This window comes from Rhopalosiphum maidis, chromosome 4 (genome assembly GCF_003676215.2).
Source record: "Rhopalosiphum maidis isolate BTI-1 chromosome 4, ASM367621v3, whole genome shotgun sequence".
In the NCBI taxonomy this organism is placed as follows: Eukaryota; Metazoa; Arthropoda; class Insecta; order Hemiptera; family Aphididae; genus Rhopalosiphum; species Rhopalosiphum maidis.
The window spans coordinates 33,694,165-33,715,912 of NC_040880.1; the positions used below are offsets into that span (position 1 = coordinate 33,694,165).

Genomic DNA, 21,748 nt, shown 5'->3' on the forward strand with positions numbered 1-21,748 from the left:
ATATTACCAAAGCTTTATTTAAACTATATAATAATTTTATTGTAAAACCCTTTATTTCAAAGAAAATCAATAATCTTAAATTAAACTAATATTCAAGCTGGCATAGTAATGTTTCTTTTTGTTAGACATTACCAAACTATATTTCCCATCAACTAAAAGACTGAAGCTGAATCCCACAGATTTTTATGAAGTAAATTTAAAAAAAAAACATTAGATAGATTACAAAAATAACTGATTATTATTATTTTTTTTTTTTTTATGAACTAATTATTCTTCTATATGTATATATTAATCTTTTCAGTGAAACAGTTTATGTTTGGAAAATATCACGGTTACATAATATGTAATCAAACTATTACGAAAATAATATGAAAACATAGCGGTATATAATACACTTCAGTCTTCAATCAAACATAAACTAAAGGCATTGAAAATAATACAATTCGAAGATTAAATTAATACCAAGACAGAAGTATAAATAAAATATAAAAACATAACATTCTACACTGTAGATTTGTAGAGTAATGCAAATTAGCTAAACTAGTAAATGCAAATTTTCTCATTCTCCATTCACTGCTAGTATTAAAACGATTACGTTTTTTTCTTTTCTATACTACAAGTACGTCAATCATTTTTTTTTTTAATAATAATGCACGTGATAAAATAAAATGTATAGTAACAAGAGAAACAAGAAATATTTATATTAAATATTTTTTTTACATTTTGTGTGCTGACCACGAAGTGAAAGCACAGTTGTCACGTTTTATTATGCGGTTTTGTTTTTCCCCTACTATAGAGGTAGTTTGTACTTAACTTCGGAAACCCTATCTACTGCGACTGGCCGTTTTAATGGCCTTCGTCGTATTAGACGAGTGGATGTATTGTTATCGTGTCAACATGTAATCTATCCAAAATATTTCTATTACGAAGTTCAACACTAACGTTATGACGTGGAAAGAAGAAAAACAAATTATTATAGCGGTAGGAATAGGCAGAAATAATTTGACTAACAAAATATTTTCATCGATTTCATTCAATTTCCAAATTGCACATAATAAAATAACATACTTAAAATATAATATAATCATATTATTCGCATATTTGAATAGATATTTACTTTTTTACTCAGAATCATAGGAGGAACCATGTGTTTTTTCCTGTATTGATTATGTGCTTCCAAACATTCTTGTATAAATGTCTTGTTGTCAATAATTATTTTTTTCTGTGATTTTATAGCTGTGCATCTCTAAAATAAATTATACATATACGTTTTATTATAAATTATCAAATATACAAATGTAAATAAATTATAGTGTAACAACAATTTAAACAATGTAGAATACTACTTATGCCTATATGTACTTATATATTATTATATTATTGATATTGTATCAGGAAAATTTATAAAAAAAAAAAATTGGATTATATATACCCAATTATCAATTAAATAAAAATAAAATAAAATTGTCTGTACCTAATTGTGTATTTAAGTTGGGTAATTTATTTTAATCAATTGTCGAAGACAATTACAAAGGATTTTAGGAATATATTTGTTATCGTTATACACTGCAGTAGTGCAGTATATATATGACCGACATAAACAACAATATAATACACCTATACACAAAACGTTTACCAATGTCTGCCACATTATTTAAATTATGATCTAATGGTATCTACCGGTCTTATATGTAATATTAAATCAAAAATATTAGTAGATCGTTAAAACTGATAAAATTACGATTATAGCTTGTGTTTTTATTGTCATGGTGATTTTTTTTACGAATAATCGTAATTGTAAGATATCTATCAATTACTATTACAACAATTGTCTTTTTTTGTATCAAAACACAATGGGTTCCAATTTCAATGCATATATTGGTGTTCAATTCTGCATTCAGCACGCAGTTCTCCAATGCCTTAATTAAGGGCACACGTGTAATAAATAAGTTTTTAGTATATTCGAAAAAAAAAATGACATAAATGTCCTTCTTAGTTTTCACATTTAAAAATATGATTTTTAGCGCAAAAAAAAACGTTCTTGCAGCTGTTTGTATGCCGAGTTGGTTATCAACTATTATAAGCGATATGTTATTGATAACACTCAATTTAATGTTTTTTAAGTAGGTAATCACACTATAATTTCAAGTAAAAATTTAACTAGCTTAACCTATTTATAATCATACAGGCTTGTTTACTTTTTTGCTGATATTTTGCAAATACTACATCTTATATATCTTGTATAGTATTTTAAAGTAAAGTATAAATTATATAGCATTTTTTTGTCTACCTCTTACAACTATTGTAGTTACATATACTTCAATTAATATTATACTTATTTGATTAAACATTTAAAAAATGACAAACTATACTATTATGTTACATGATAATATTATGAATGCATAAATGCAAGCTTGGTGATTATGCGTCCTTGCTGATTTTCAACAACATGATCGCTTGAGCAGATCTGTCGGAATTGTATGACAAGGTTTCTATATATTATGTATCTCAACACTGATACGTGATCACAAGGTAGTTGCACACGCGTATATCAAACATGCACAAACGTCACTTATGTGATACTTTCAGTATATCAATCTGAAGTTTAATTAACACATCCTATTAAAGTCATGCCTAATAAATATCATAAAATCACTTCATTGAGCTGTAGAATAGCTACTAATACGAAAATGACAATATTTTCTACACGTTCGTCAATAAATTTTCATGATAAAGCTTATGTTTCCGCTTACAATTTGTAAACGTACATCAGGACATTTTTGTCCTGTTCGTATTAATTTATATCATAAGACACCGTAAACTCAGTACCTATAGTTAATAAGTGTACGTACAGTAAACGCAACTATTGATACAACTGTTTCATTTTATTTTATATTTATTTTTAATGAAATTAGGTTTTTAGATATTATTCAATTAAATTTTTAGTAGTAAGTTTTGTTTTGGAAAATTGTGTTACGTTAACATTAATAATAAATATCATTAACTACCAAATTCACTGAAATTTCTATCATAACATTTTACGCTAGGAAAATGGTAAGCTAAAAAAAAAATTGAAGGAAAATGTTTGACAAAACACCTAATCGATTGTTTATAGTCTGAATAATAATATTTATCAAACTACACGTCTTACTTGTTTGTACGATGTTTTTAATTCCTGCGATGAAGTTGACGGCGACAACGATGAAAGGAAGTCATCTGATCCATCTACGAAAACAAACATCAACAAATTGTACACTCGACAAAACTTCAACCATATATTTTAAGCTATATAAATATCGTTATTTTTGGACGTTTACATCTTATATATTAATTTCACAGCAGTGATAAAAAAAACGCGACAAATTGGTTTGTACGTAGGTAGAAGGAAAGAATTATTTCTGGAACGAAATTGGGAAACCAACCGTTGCGTGAAGATTAGATAAACAATTGTCAGAAGACTTTCAATGTCATTGCCACGAATATAATTTATTTCCTACGCCAATTTGTTCGAATGCATTATCGAAGCATTTTCATGTACCTACACACGTGTTATAATATTATGCGAATTCGCCACTAAAAAACTGTGTAACTTACTAACTTTTCAAGAAATATAACATTAACTGTTTTAATGCCATTTGTACGAGTCAGATCATATTTTTTATACTTACCCAATTTGTTATCAATAGTTTCTTCTATGTTTTTCGTTTCAGAAGTAACTTTCCTTTCCGTTTTATTACCCCGAAACGTCTGAACTGTTTCTTTGGTCAGAGTTTCAAACTTGGGTTTCTATGAAGCAAAAAAACAACGTCAACAAAATAAAATATTTATTAGTTATTACATAAAACATTGCTAATTTTGATTTTAAGGTACACCAAAATTAATTAGACCAAAATCAATTGTTATCCTTTTTAAATATACCTGGCGTCATATAAATATTATTATATTATTAACGTTTTTGGTAATTTTTGAATTTCGATTAACTCATATCCGGTTACACGAGATTAAAAATAAAATCTAACGACTGAATCAGCCATCGTCCAGTAATTCGATTGATACAGATGAGTTGTTTAGTTTTTAATATAATATTTAATAACGCACCTGTCCCAATTTTGAAGGGGCGACAAATATCCTCCGTTCCGTTTTTCTGGTCATGACTACTCGACTATGACCTTGATTGAAGTCATGCCCATGGGTGGAGTCCTGGAAAGATGTTAAGTCGATGGAACTACTTGCATATCTTTGTCTCGGTAAACAACGTAATCTATAAAAAAAATTGTTTTCCTAATTGTAATTAATATTTGATATCGGTTATGTAAAATAGCTAAAATTAAATAGTTATTAGATAAAAAAAAATTTTCGATATGACATTTAATAATATTGATTAGATATTGTTATATTATTTGATGCTTACATTTACTTCAGTAAAAATAAGTGTTCAATTTATAATTATTCTTACATTTAAATTAGCATTTTATAAAAAATTAATAATAATATTTTGTTTTAAATGAATCAGTATTACTACTGTGTAGTACATATACAGTCGTATCTACTATCCCATATACTTGATGGTAAACACTTATCACACATAGACTTCCAATATTTATATTTTTTTTATTAACATGCAGTATTGTAATTATTCTAAAATAACAATTTAATAAATATTATATATATATATATACAGTTATTTTTAACATTTCTCATTATGTATTTAACTGTTTACTTAACTAGGATTAACACATGTGTAATAAATCTAAGTTAGCGTGAAATTCATGGAAGAACAATTGCAAGTTTTGGACTATAAAAATTTGCTATTTATTTATTAAGTTATAAATTAGTTATATTAGTTTATGAACCGTGTGTTTAAATTGTATAATTAAAAGCATATTATAATATACCTACCACAAACACTAACTTTGTACTAAATAATCATATACCATGATATATTAGTTATGATTATGTTTGTTAAGAATTAAGATGATTTTTTAATTACAGTTTTACATTTTGCATTAATACTATTAATTAAACATAAAAAATGAAAAAAAAAATGAAATAAAATATGATTTGCAAAGGAAAAGAAGAAACTAAAAACGTATTATATATATTCATAATATAAACGATGATAAGTATAATAATAAATAATGAGTACAACATTTACAACTTCTAAAGTTATTATAATAATTTTCATCGTTAAACGAATATTTTATACAAATTAATAGTAACTCAATATAAAAAAATAAACCAAATTTTATTTTCAATTTTGTTTGATTTCGTCCAATTATAAAATAAAGACGGAAAAAAGTAAACACGAACAATTAAAATCAAACATAAAATGTATTACGAACATTAATATAGTGAAACGTGCTCATATTTACCATTATGGAAATGGAATCATCCTGTAGGGTAATGAGTTAAGTACATGTTCCGGTTTTATGAATCATAAATTAGCCATACACTGCGTGATACTAAGATTTCTATTTATTGTCCTCCTTCATCTTATATTATTTATATTTGTATTAATTTAAAAATATTATTTGAACGATAGGTAAGCGTCTATATTATAGTAATAGAGTTGACATGATTACTACGAACAGTTGAAAAATATTGATAGATATTTATATAATAATTATGACTTTTAAGTATTTACAGTTATCGCAAATAAAATATTCAATCATACATATTAATTAATATATTATTTACATGTGTGATTATATTTTCAAATAAAATAAATTTGACAAAGTTCACTAACATTTGAAATTCTATCAAAAAAGTATTATTTAACACTTATTAGAAAAAAATTGTACCATGTTATTAGTAAAACGTTTGAAGTAATTAGACACGGATATAAAATCATTAACATTTTTAAATACCAGAATGAAACAGCACACTAATTGTTTGAAAAAAAAATATATTTATCTAGAAATCCATAATCGATAGATAATTATTATGTCCATTGACTATTACCAATACTACTTAAAATATCTGGCTTAATAACGCAGATAATAAGAAAAAATTGTTATTAGATAAAAAAAAAAAAACACATTAACCATACAAATTATAATTTTAATGAATTAAAACGTGATTTATAAAACATAAATATAGCTAAATATGCTCAGTAAAAATGATTTTCAAATTTTAATAATTATACGTTTGACAGAAAATGGAATTAATAACTTTTAAACACATTTAAATAGGTATATAATGCAAATTCAATAATTATTCATATCAATATATTATATTATAGCTCGTGTAATAATATTAACGGATATGTAGGTACTTATACTGAACGAATAATATTTTAAAACAAATAATGTGTACAGATTTATAATAATGCGATATATCGATTGTAAGACTGTATAAGTATATTCACGTGTTTTTTTTGGTAACTATATCTTAATCGGATTAGCCCAGGAACGAGTACCTAAAATACGATATTATATTTTTTTATTTTGTTTTAAACACAATGTGTTCGTTATAATACTATACTCTAACATGAGCAGACAACCGAACACACCCATAGAAACGCACTTAAAAATAAGAGAATATAGCAATGAATTAGGCGCAGGTACTAACCTTTCGACGACGTCGGTGGGTCTAGACGGCGGTTCTTTAATCACCATATTAATATAGCAATTGATTGATTAAAAAACAATACAAAACGCACGCATGATAAAAAAAATTAAATTTACCAATGATTACCATTACTAGTGTCCAACACTATCTACTGTTACCATACTACCTCTATAGGTACTAATATTATTATACTATACAACTGTGGTTACTTCTACGATTACACCGTCGAAATTTTATGCTGTTATGATTGCAGTTATTATTGTTATTATTATTTTTTGTTAATGTTATAACCACTGTGAGATCGGTAAATATCGAAACGCTTACGCAGTAAATAATATGTACACATATATTATTCGCGCCGAATTCGAACGGAGTTTCGTCAGCGCGCGAGCAACGTACCGCTCTGCGAATGTGTTATAGTAGGCACACGCAGACACCGCGCGAACCGCATTTCAGCGAGTGATTGCTGCACAATGAGCAGAGTCTTACTGCCTACCTGTACCATCGGCTACAGGTACCTACGACTGTTGTTCCGAATCGTCGCGCACCTGTGCGCATGCTCTTTACCAAGACTTTTAATGTTTTTTATTATGATTATTCTTTTATTTTTTTTTTTTTATTGTTAAATTTTACTTTTGCAATGTACTAGCTACCCATAGTAGTACATATTATTATTATTATGGTTAAATGCACGATAGTGTTTTCGTGTGCGATATTTATTTTTTACCGGTGAACTATACAATAATAATAACGTCACGAGACAGACAAAAATCTTAGCACTTATTTTTACTTTTAATCCAAAACTTGTATTTTTATCCTAATTATATTTCATATAATATCCATTTCAAAAATCTATTTGAATAAACAACCGATTTTAAACAACATTTCGTTCGACTACAAAGTACATTATTTATTTAGTTACAGATGCGAAATAAAATTCAATATTAATATATTATACAGTCATTCGTTATCTTGACAGTTATCATAACACACACTAACTGTAGTTAAACAAGACTTTTGTTGATTTGATGAAATATTAGATTGATTCCCACCTGAAGGAGTGCCAAAAATCGTTTATTGATTTTTTTTTAGATGAAAAACTTTAACCAATAGATAAACAAAAAATGGAAAACAGTAGCTACAAATGTTGATAAATTAAAAATCGAAAATACTCACCGTAAACAATGACATAATATTATACACAATGCAATACTAGACATTATACTAGACTATGGATATACTTACAATAATACCTACATGTCAATTAAAATATAATAATTTGCAAATTGTTTATAATAGGTAGCTAGATTTGTTTTTTCTGTGCATGCTTACAAAAGGATGTAATCATACATAATTAGTAGTCTTCGAATATTGTTTCCGTCGATATCCTATTATTCAAATGTTGTTTTCGCAATTAAAATGTGCAAAAATTTGTATACATTTAAATGTACTCAAACATTTACGGTTTGTTTTAGCTGTACCTATATATTGTATTGTGTACAAGGTACAACATATAATTAAGTAGATTTATACATTTTATACCTATTACAATTTATGATTATTGTGACTTATAAATACATGTTTTTTTTTAAATTTACTTTCACACAAATTATACATCATTAACCTAAACAATAAAAATATAAAAACGATAAATAGTAAATTTGAATTTTACACTGTAAGAAGTCATATTGAAAATGTATAAAACAATCATCACTAAATTATTATAACGACGTTAATGACACTTATTGTGTGTTAATTCTTTTAATAATGAATAATAACACTTACAGTACTTACACGCAAATAGTATAAAATAATGCATGCTAAAAATATCTAGCTACAGTGTATAGCACTACTAGCACTTGTAATTTCATTTGGTTTTCTATTTTAATGGTACCAATATAAATTGAACGCAATGTACAATAATATGTATACCGCAGCCACTCTAATAAATATAAAAATAAAAATAAACAAGTTTCCAATACTTTACTGCTTTTTTGTATTATTTTAATTTTTTTTTATTATTATTTAGGTACCCCTAATTTGTATAAGGTAATATACATTTTTTAATCAAATCAAATAAAATAGATAAACCAAAGTATCATAGAGATGTTTCTAAAATCAATCCATGGTAAATGATTAATAAGTTGACATTTATATTGATATACACAAAGCACACGCATTTTTTAAATTTTAAATATTTTTTAAGTAGACATATAAACCATAAAATTACTAAATTTAGTTAAACGTTTCATAATTTATTATAAATATAACAATATCGTTTGGTAAATTATCTGAATACGCTATAAAAACTGATAATTAAATGACATTGAGTTGATAAATATTAATTAGGTCATCAAATCGTTATAATGTAGTTTTAAAATTAATTATAAAAAAATTATTATAAAATCAATAATTTTATCAGTAGGTTCAGAAAAATTTAAACTTTATATTAAGATCCAAAAAAATAATAAAATATAAAACTGAAAATTGTTGTTAAAATATCAATTAAAATGAGCAAATGAGAAACTTAAATAGATAAATTTCCAAATCAAAACTACGTATTATGCTTTTTTATATGTAGACTGTAAATTACAATTTTCAATTTAATAATGAAAAAAAAATTAATCTACACATTTATTAAAAAGATACTACACCCGAATGTGTTTTTACACCTTACAAATGTAAAATAAAGTAAAAACTGTTTTACGCGGAAAAGAACCGATAAGTTTACAGTCATAAACTCATAACTAAGAAACGTAATTTTTACTACACAAAAAAGAGAACTTGGCTGTGAAATATTATTTTTATTTTTTCGATATCAGTGCTACAAAAAAAGTTATTCGAGTGTGATACGTACAAAAATAATGGATTTTAAAACAATAAGAACTTATTTTGTATAAACGATATAAAAAAAATAAAAATTATATCTCATAGATAATATTCTCGCAGCTATATTGTATATCAATTTCAAGTCTTAACTATCATTATATTCTGAGTGGTTCTATCCCGCGTAAAATAGTTTTTGCTATGTTTTACATATTTTGTATTTTGTAAGATGGAGACAACAAATAAGCGTGTAGCGTCCTCTTAAAATATTTCGTAATAATATACAATCATCAAGAATTATTACTATTGTGCAACAGTCTTATTATCTATATTTATTGTAAAAGAGTTCACACGATGCAAATAGTACTTGCAAGTTACAAAGTACAAACCTATTAAAAACATCCATGAAAATATAATATACCTACTAAACATACGATTGGTATCTATATATAATATATAGCAGTATATATATATATATATATATATACTATATACTGTATAGTATAACATTATCTCACGAATAAAATATAAAACATACTTAAATTATTTCTACATCCATTGTTTTTAATATAAATACACAAATGTTACTCAAATTCTCAGTAGACACATCACCAATTTACCAATTAGCCAAAATTTGAATTATAAAAAAATATACGAATATTTGAGTCCTAAATAACTAAAACACGATCATTTTCCGTAACTTGGAAATCAATATTTTACATTTGGTATAGCCTTAATACACACATACGCGTTCATTTAAAAGATCCAGTGGTACGAGTTATATCACGTTTGGACATTAAAAATCCAAATTCTAGCCAAACCATATTATTATATATTATAGTTTGTTTCGCAGTGCAAAAAAAATATACGAAGAAAATAATATCAGTGACGGGTATCAATTATATTTTCCTGAATAGAAACCAATTATTAGACACCTATACGATTTGTCACAAGTGTCATGTATTCATACATAATATATAAATATGTTATTTTTCCATTTTCACTTTTCTAGTCCATTCATAATGCGCGTTTCCAACGCAGCCGAACAACATGAATGTTCTATGATCAAACATTTTCATAATGTTACGAAACCAACAATACCAATATGTAGGTACTTGCATATTATTTGTTAAAAACAAGTTGTAACTTATTAAAATTTAGGTTTTTTTTATTGTATATTATCTTAACTATAATAGATACATTAAAATTTAAATAAAACTTTCATAGAACCTAAATTAAAAATTCTTGAAGAAACATGTAATTTTTTACGAAAATAATAATTTTAATTTATTAGTCATAATTTTAGGAACTTTATTTCATAAGAAAACTTCAATGCTCATATGTATGTCTTAGATTTAGAAGATATGTTAAATATGCTAAAAACCATTTATAAAAAAAATTAAAATATACTAAATTTAAAAACAGCGTTCATTATTATAAAACTTATTTTAAAATAAAACTTTAAATACTATAAATAAAAATCCAAACTCTTATAGACTAGTTTAAATACATCATTCAATACAATTACTTGTAAAGAAGAATGAGTTTATTTAAAAAGAAAACTTTTCACAAAACCTCAACTGAATGACAAATTTTAAAAACCGTTTTCAATACGAAACCGTTAAATATAGGATACCTATGCAGCAGTGCCAAGCTCAGATTAGGTAAATATATTATTCGTTCTTATGTATATATCATAATATAACTATTATTTATACACTACTGCATCATAATCGCAAGATAATCTATATGTTAATTACGTATACGTACATAATATAATTAATATTGTATAGGGATATCGCAGGTTAGTGGCTTTAAAATATATTACATATAGCGCTTCACATAAATTGAACACAATTGACTACAATTAGTATGTGGGACGATGATGATATATATTTCTAGGGCCTTCTCCGGAACAGACTTTGATGAAGACGATGTAAAAAATTAGTGAAAAAAAAAACACATGCACCCGAGTTACGAATTATTGTGTTGTATGGGTACCGTTTTATTTCTCTCGTCTGTCGCGGTCGGGTAAACGTTGATGATCACGGGAGCGTTGGAACAGTTTTTCTAACCGACAATCACTATTTAATATTATTATATTATTTATGCTGCACGGGAGTAGTATCTCCACGTACGCAACAACTCCACTTCGGTCGTAATGATCGTTATACTCCATTATTATAATAAAAACTGGCATGAAGGTGATGACCGCCGTCGATCCGGATACACACACACGCACACACACACACATATATATATAATATATATTATGTATATATATTATAATGGCACTGCACCGTAACGGTATATTATTATATTTATTGCAGCAAATCACTCTGTACACTGTATATGTATATGATGGTAAATACAACACATAGCGACGGTGGTCTGCACTCAGCAGTGTACTGTGTAAGCTGCCGCAATTGATTATTGGTAAATTATATCTATACATATCGCCACATTATTATATTATACACTTATTTATTCCGTCCACATGTATTATACGACAGTACGACATCGTATCGTAATAATAACATTGTACTTGTGCTGCCTGGAGTGCAGTAGAAATGACGAGATGGCTTCTTTTTTTTTGTTTCGTATATTATTTATAGGTCGACGGCACGTTTTATAGAAAATCACTACGCGAATATTGCGTACCTATTACAAATGATACATTATTACCATGAAAATCTATATTTCTTTGAGTTATAATTACTTTTGTTACTTTAAATCTTAAAAATTGGATATATTCTACCAACGTATACAATATTCACCGATCAGGATTTTAACGTGTTTATAAAAAGTACATATGTTTTTTTAGTGTGTGTTTGTTAATGTAAGTATACGTATCTCAAGAAAATCCTAAGTAATAAAAAACTCTACTAAATTATTTAATAATATGAAACCATAATGATGGGTAATGAAACAACACCATATCTACACAAATTATTATGCTTACAACTAAGCTACTATATTTATAAAGTTTTATAATTTTATGTTACCTTTAGGTATTTATCAGTTAATATTTATTAAATTTTTTTTAATTTAAAATACATATTAAACACCAGTAATAATATTAAATTTCATTAAAAAAGAAACTACTCTAAAAAATATTTTTTTAAACAATACAAATACATTAAAATGAAAATCAACGTTCAACGTTGTATTTTTTTTTTTTTTTTGAAACGCTGATTTAAACAATAATATTATATCGATTATTTTGCGTAGTGCATATTATTATGCAATATGCATCCATATTTGAAAAAAATATCTAAAGAAAAATATAATAGCAATGAGAAATTACTTTTTGTCGAATAATACAAAATATATCATAGAAATTAGAATATGAAAACCAATTAATTTTATAACATGCATAAAATTTAATAAGTAGGTAATAATATTGACTTTATTGACTTTATTGACGATTAATACAAGGAAATGCATATTAAAATACAATATGTACAATCAACATTTTATCAAATAATATACATCGACTAAATACTTAACTCATATAAGTACCTAATGCGTATTAGTTTTTGTTTTAAAAATGCAATTACCTACTATACATTGTAAGTAGTAAAATATATGGTACTCACAGTTCGCATTATTTTCTTATACAAAACTTGGATAATTCGCGATGACAGTTTTAAAGAATTCATGTGTTCTATCAACATGTTCTAGCAAAAGACTAAACAAATTTAATGTACCATACGTACAAATTTACCCACTAAAATACCACAGTATTAATTATTTCATCCTTCGTTTCAAATTGTACGACTGATAATTCTGACGAAATGATTAACAATGTATTTCCTCTTTTTAATAAGTCCATACATTTTAATTTGTATGACTATATAGATAATTTACATTCTTATTAATACACTGAATTATTTAATAAATAATCGGTTTCAATATACTAACATAATATAGTTATTGAAAAAGTTCATTTTTAAATACGTTTATTAATTAACTAATAAAACATAATTAATTGCATGTTAACCGTCAGATAAATATAAATTGTTTAAACGAGACCCATAACCCAGTAGATATTTGCAATACTCATTTCTATCACCCAAAGAAATTAAATTCCTTGCAACTTTATGTTGATAATTTAAATAAACAACTTGTTTAACGAGTTTAGATTTGTAGCGAATAAATATCATTTTTTTTTTTTTAAATCCAGACTTTCGCAAAGAACCACTGCAGATTTATAAATAGTTATTTTATTGATTTGGATACGTATAATAAAATTAACGGCATAATGACATTTTTAAGATTCCACAGAACCCGAGACCGAACCCTTATAAAAATAAATATATATTTTTTAAAAGCTGCAAGGTAGTCATTGAGTATTTGAGTAAGTCATTGTAATCAATGTGCTTATTTGAATTCAATAATAAAAATTAATCATTGCATATGAAAAACGATTCTGAGCAAATACGGTCCATTAGTCTAAACAAGGTGTATATGACATAATATTTTTATATACAAAATAGCTATTTTACTATTAGTGATAAAGTAGTTTGAATTATTTTAAAAACATTGCATTTTAAAATTTTATTGAATATATATATTATAAAATATAATAATATACGTAAAAGTTTCAAGTCTCCGGGAATATTTTTTTAAATTAAAATATTATAAGTAAAATGGTTATATTTGATTCATAACATTTTTTTAAAATTGTTATCAATCAAATTACAAAAATAGTAAATAAAATGTGTAACACATTTTTTGTGGTGTTTCATCAAATAAAAATAGTTTATTTACTTTTTGTTATGAATTTATGATGTATTAATATCAATGGATATATAAATTCAGATACATAAATGAGTAATCTATGCCTAAAACAAACCTAATAACACTAATTTACATATCTTAATAACTTTGATTTTTTTTTTAATTTTGAATTTTCATATATAAAACTATTTTAAGGTTTTGTCAACGCGATAATTATTATAAAACATGCAATCAAAACATATAATTTTCTCATAACATGCAATAAAATATAAAAACCTAAAAATTTGGTTAGATTATTTTTTAAGCATAATGGTACAAAATTTACCTAGAAAAGCGTATACTTACGCTAGTAAATGCGGCTATACAATACTATTGATTTTTATTTGTTTTAATTATGAACTGCCCACAACTTTATACAATTATTATTGATTGGTGTTCCTATTAGTACACATTTTATAATGAGTCATTATACAAGGAAGTATACTAGCACCCTCCTCCCGAAAATTAACATAAATACACTATTTAATGAAACAAAAATTGTACAGATATCGTGTTCTAATTAAAAAAAAAAAAAACGATAAAGCTTTATTGATATACAATTAGAAATTTGAATATCAAAAATAATTGTATATACATTAATGCTTATAAAACTTTAATAAAGGCTAAACAAATGCTTGAAAGGTCAGATGAAAAGTTGTAAAGCTCTGATATACAGTATAGTTAGACTTCCAACTAATAATATTTTATTGACATATATTTTTTCTGCATTTTATTACATCATTATTATTCTAAAAAAAGGTTTAAAAGTTGTTCAATAAACATAACTGACAAAATGGTAAGTATAATATATTAGTGTTACACAACAAATGGAAGAGACCTTTTAACAGGAGAAAATGTACTATAAATTAGTTATAAATTTAAAGCTATAATCGTGTTATATTAATTATTATCATTTATAAATTTTTACTACTAAATCATCAAACGTAGTATTATACAATAATAAAAAAAAATAATCCTTTAAAATATAAACAGATTATGTATTATCTTGAAATTATTGTATACTCACTTCGAGGAAATATTCTTTAATCATTAAAAACATCATTTTTTATCCTAATGAAATACTTTCATTGCTAATTATTATAAACAAAACATAGAACACAATACATTTAACATTGTATAGAATATGTAATAATTAGATTTATTTAATTCATACATTTTAATGCATTTATTGCGTCTAAACTTCCAAAATTCTTATTTTAAATAATTTGTGCACTGTTATTTCAATGGCAATTTATATAATTGTATACTGTATATATTATAAATTATAATATATGTACCATGTGTGTACAGCGCAAATATATAACATAAATAAATGACTTCGTACTAACGCATCGATGGTAAAATGATAAGCTTGAGTGTCTTTTTAGAACTAAACATAAGTATGTATAAAATCAGTAACCCATTGGCCATCAGATACTAATATATTAAATATGAATATACATTTTTTTTTAAATATTCTTATTATTTTATGTTTTATAAGCAGTACAAGAAAAACATTGGATATTAGTTTTGAAATTATAACAAGTCGTGTTGTTAAAATTCTGAGTAATTATATAGTATTTATTTTCGTAATAAAATAGATAATGCAGTTAATACCTATATTTTTAGACATTTCTGATAAAATATACATCAATGTTTAATAGTTATAAATAAAAGCTGTACGTGCATATAAAATAGCAATAATTATCAAAAATTAATTCATAAATATAATAATACAATCAATGCTGTACTGCTGCGCTCGGTGTTAAGATAATACACGCTTCACGCATAGATGTATATTTTATGGATGTATAGGTAAATTGTTTTACTAATGTTACGCGATATATAATAATATGTTTCGTCGTTTTCATCACTTAAAATATATAAGCCACCGTAGAATATAAGGCAATTACCTACTTGTATTAATGAAATTCTTAACTATCGGCACTGATATTATTTACTTAATATATTTTACATACTGTGTAAGATAAATACCTCATTTGGTAATAGCTATATTTTTTAAAACGCCAATGTTTATGTTTTAATTTCTTCTTCTTCAAGATATAAGCAGGTACTTGAAGTTATGATAACTTTGAATAAATGTTATTAAGTTGCATTTATTTATAACAAATACTTATATAAGTATAACCACAACTCTTAACAATTTATCATTATCCATTACACGATAACACATAATTTAAACAATTAATTTGCGGATAAACTACTCCCATCTAGTGGCGTATTTGAGGGGGGGGGGGTGTTCAAAGCCTCCCCAAAACAAAAAAATTAATATTTAATGTCGATAAATTCCCTTCAAAATTTATCCACATTAAATATTAAATTTTTTTTTTATATTTAGTAATAATTTAATTAGGAAGAAAAATAAATTTAGTTTTAAATAATTTACTTATTATCCTATTATATTTTTAATTATTTATAAAACTGTTATTCTTATAGCATCGCTGGTATCGAATTTAACAAACAAAATACATTGTAATAATTATGTTTACAGTAGGTATTTTATACCTGTATGATTTAAATTACATACAAATTACTATTTTTTTATATTAAATAAATAAAAATGTTTCATTACAATATTTGATGAGTATATTATGAGCTTTGTGGTAGTAGATGTGAAACAGAAATATTGCAACCAATTAACAAATAAGTACATACTTATATTATCTGGATACTCCTCAAAAAAACATTCAAAATATGCCACTGCTCCCATCATATGCACATTATATTAAATATTAAAGAAAAATAACAGATTTACAACAATAATATTTACAACACGATTCTATAAGACTATTATTATCACTATTATTTTTATACGTAGTTATATAACGTGTACCTATTGTACTGATTTACGTGTATTGCATCATAGGAAACAGCGAGTACATAGGTCGTGTCGTTGAGTTACTGTATTTGCTTTTTAGACTATACTCACTACTCAATGCGCTCTACTAAATATTTATTGTTTGTCTATTTTACACACACAATAATAATTATTGTTGTATATTTTTGTAGCCATGTCATAAAATGTTTTGAAATTGAAAATCAACGAATAGTGATAATTAGTTTTGTTAAGTAAGTATTCAAATATATTTTATATATTATTATATTTAAATGCTTCCAAATGATTCAAATGATTCCAAAATAAATTTTGACAAATGTATTAAAAATACTTCTTCCTATTAGTTTTATTCCAGCTTAGGTTAGATACAGGTTAATAAATACTTTTTTGTTAAACTGTTATATTTTAATGATCAATATATTCATATTTTACTATTTAAAATTTTGTTTCTAAAATAATATTTTATAGTAGTGCTAAAAATGTATAATATGCCATCAAATAGGCAAATTACCGAATCCCTAACATTTATAAATACCTATCACAAGTTTATCTCGACTGATTAACTAATATAACTATATTTTAATTAGTGACATCTTAACTTCATGAACCTATCAACATATGTATGCATTAACTATTCAATTCAAGTACTTATAATAAAGTTGAAGTAGGTATCTATTTGTGATAAATATACAAGTATTGTGATATCAAATTTATTGAACTAAAAAAAAGTATTTAAAAATTACATTGAATATTTTTAAAAATTATTTATATTTATATTCAAATACTTTTTAAACAAAATATTTGTATACGTATTTCAAATTTAAATGAGTATAGTGACACCAAGTTACATATTCAGAATATATCTTAAAACGTTGAATTTTGGGGATATTTTAAATTATAAGTGAGTTCTTTACAACATTTTACATACTAGTAACTAGTTTAAAAATTGAAAAATCAACAAAACAGAAAATTATGTTACTTTTACGTTACAATTTATGATAATAGCACTATGGGTTTTGCTAACGAAGATGAACATGAACTGATGAATGTAAATTTTGCTGTTACGCACCTATAATACGGACAGCATATGCAGGTGTGAGCTGCTAACCAAAAATATGTAGAGTTAAAAATTGGAAAAATGGAGACTAATTGTTGTACTTACACAGACCATAATGCATGGTTATAAGTGGTTAATATTAAATATAGTATAAGTACGAAAAATCAGTGGACCGAATTTGTCCAATCAGGTCCTGTACGCAATAGGACGTATTAAGGTATAATTAATAGAAATATTTAAAATATCGTAAGAGGGGTTGATCATACGAATTTATTTATCTATTTAATCAAACTTAATTAAAGTCCCTCCTAAAATGCAAATAAATGTTTTTTTAGATTGGTTTTACACGTAGCAAATGCTCATATGAGTCATACGATAAACATGATTTTAAATTGCAGTAATTTTAAATCTACTCTATAAATCGTGATTTTTTTAGTGATTTGACTGTTTGATGTCTGATCATACTTGAAGTTTAGTATAATAATTATTATGTTAGTTGTTATAACATCTGATACATCTTACATTATTATTATTTATATATATTATAGTATATTTAATTTGTAAATTGAATTGATGGAAAATAAGTATTATTGTTTTTATTTATTATTATGCGTTACGACTGTAAAATATAAAACTTAATAATATACTTGGGCACAAATTGTACTTAATATTTATCTACATATATGCTTATAAAGCTAACATTACTATTTGTAAATTAAATATTTATACTTGCATTAATAAAATCAAGATTTAGTATGATGAGAAGTCGAATAAGAATCAAATAAATTCAATAGTTTTTCTGCGTGACAGCTTATAAAATCTGAATAAAATAAATTAAATGAATACCTAAAATGAGTTCCCAATAAAAGTTCTTTAACCAGAATGCATACACTAATAAAATAAAATTTGTTTGAATAATAATAATTTAAATTTATCTGTATTCGCTTATTAATTAAAATTATATTTTTAACCTGAAAACAATTAATTTCATTTACGATGTATTCGTATAAAACAAAACATATTTATAATTAAATTAATAATAAAAATTAAAGAAAATAAATTCATAATTTTTATATGATAATTATATTTTATAAATAAATATATTGTATTAATTATATATGAAAAAGGTAAGGATATTATATTATTAGATTTTTGTTTACAAAGCAAATTTATTAACGTTTAAAAATATTCCTGAAATATATTCTTAATATATATATTACACAAAAAAAAGTTTTATCAGTTACTTTTAAACCGAAAGTCTTAAGAATACTGTGACTTCTATATATTTATATATAGTATGGAATAGTATGACATCTCCATACTTTATTATCAACTAATATTTTTAAAATATAGCAATAAAAAAAAACTCAAAGCCATCAATCAATATTTTGTAATATGTGTAAATTAAATTATCATAATTTATAATACAATGCACAGTAACGTAAAACTAGAAACTCATTAAACATTTATAATGTTTTATTAAATCGTACATCTGATTCTTAATAGAATTTTACACAAAAACTCAAAAACAATTGACTACGAATTTAGATTCAAAATCAATTATGGACTAAACTACCAAACACTAAACAATCGTTTAAATTTAAAACATTTAATTATTTTTACTTATTCTACCTATATTATAATATTATAATATAAACTTATAAATATGTTCATAGGCATGTTCACAGGTAGTATTTATACGATATATTATATTATACACGTAAAATAATGCTTGGGAAATACACGCCGTCGTATCATCAAGGGTTTTTTTTTTGTTCTATAGTTCTATATAAAGTAATGTGTTTTATAAATAAATAGCTTGTATAATAATTTATAGTATTTGTACTTAACAATTTAACCTAAATGTTTAAATAAAATATACATACGATATAGGTACACAATTAAATAATTTTAATTGACCAATGGGACGATACAAGTTAAAAATAAATTGTTCAAAAGTACATGATAATATAAAAGTGTTTTCAAATTATTTTCCTCTCTGATCAATGATCAACTAATATATTTTGTTTTATTTTTGGACAGTGATAACGATAAGTGGTCGTATTGCTTGTAGGGCGGGAATTCGGGTCTCGGTGACTGCTTATTAAATTTTTAAATGTACCGTCTACATGCGCAAATGCGTTATGTTCTTTCACTGGAAATATTAATTGTAGGTATAAGTAATAGTAAATATCTACTATTCAAAGAAATTTTTAAGCCAACGTTACGTCAGTACCATCAATCATTTTTTCAATTTGTTATTTATTACGAATGCAGGGTCGCGGGTCGGTCTATAAGACGCAGCCACTGCAATAATGACATGATGTATTTCGATATTTAAAAAAATCAAATTTTTTAAGAACTGTTTTTTGTTTTGATATACGTATACGATACGTAGGTATTTACATTTCTTTGAACAAAATTAGCATCACAAAATATTCTCCAAAAATCAAATAAATACCTAAATGTACGAAAATTTGTAACATTAAATTACACATTTTGTTTTTTTCATAAAGTTATACAAATTTATTTCAAGTTGACTTCTTTTTTACGATAGTGCAAAATAAAAGTGCAAATGCTAGAAATCCCTTAGGGCTCTATTCTAGTAATGATCGACTATACTGTTCGATTTAATTAATAATAAATTAACCGACGGAATATCGTGTACAATACCAATAATATTATTATAATACATTTTTTGCAACACAACGATTGGCACTTACGACGATTCCGGTGCGTCGGCGGTGGCGGTACGGCTGGTGGACGGTGCTGAACGCGCTGTCGTCGGCCTGGACAACATCATCGTGGCCGAGGAAACGATGGCGCACAATTTAAAGCAGTGGATGTAGTCGTTTTTGCATCGAATAAAGTCTCACATGTTGTTTCGGTGAAGAGTACAAACGTTTCCGACAGTATATTGTACAAGACCACGCTACTGTCGGGGTTAGATTTTCCACGTTTTTCTAGGCGAAAAGCACTATTGCACGGGCGATACTGCGACGACAACGACGACCGCGACGATCGACGGACAGACATACTCTACCGAGTGCCGGCGAAACGCGCGGACTGCCGGCAACGCCGACCCTTATCGCGACGGCGCAGCACGACCTGCGGTGGCGTCGCGCACCGTTGCTATGACAATTCGAGAACCTCTCAAAGACGCGTCGGAAAAATGTGATTTCGTTTTGGGAGAAGAAAGTGAACGATGGGGGAGGTTATGTTGCAGTATTTCCGCAGCTTCCTAGTTCCACTGCGGACTACGGACGACGAAAAAAATTCAATTGACAGAGGGTTCATTTGCTAGGTTGTTTTTCTAATATTTCTGCCTTAGTCAGGAATTTTTTTTTTATGTTTCGGCCATTTTTACATATATTTTATAGGCGACTGTTTTTTTTCTTTTTATTCCGTGGCTATAATAATATAAACAGTTTAAAACAATCTAATTAGGCGTAAAACAATAAAATTATTCTCGGACGTAGGTAATAAAATCGGTTGCCTAATGGTTAATAACGTCATGATATAAAATTCCCACGGCCTGTTGTCATATTTGGACGCATTATCGACGGATAAAAATATTCCGCTGTGTCGAGTTTATCAATAAAAACAAACGGGCGATCATTATATCACAATGTTATCGGGTCTTTTTTATCTGAATT

The 21,748-nt window shown here is 25.8% G+C and overlaps 1 protein-coding gene across 3 annotated transcripts in view; it reads right to left on the bottom strand.

The window, feature by feature from the left end:
• Positions 1-21,146, bottom strand: part of LOC113548556 (protein PRY1-like) — a 28,024-nt gene extending 6,878 nt beyond the window's left edge. The window contains exons 1-5 of one of the 3 annotated variants that reach the window (XM_026949498.1): positions 20,816-21,146; positions 4,099-4,261; positions 3,669-3,786; positions 3,152-3,225; positions 1,118-1,246 (exon numbers count right to left, since the gene is read on the bottom strand). In XM_026949498.1, the coding sequence (XP_026805299.1) occupies positions 1,118-1,246; positions 3,152-3,225; positions 3,669-3,786; positions 4,099-4,261; positions 20,816-20,895 (564 nt within the window). In that variant the 5' untranslated portion in view covers positions 20,896-21,146. Of the gene's footprint in view, positions 1-1,117; positions 1,247-3,151; positions 3,226-3,668; positions 3,787-4,098; positions 4,262-6,570; positions 7,044-12,995; positions 13,086-20,815 lie in introns of those variants that run through there. The other 2 variants (XM_026949500.1, XM_026949499.1) reach the window with 2 other exon arrangements.
• Positions 21,147-21,748: the final 602 nt, after the last annotated feature.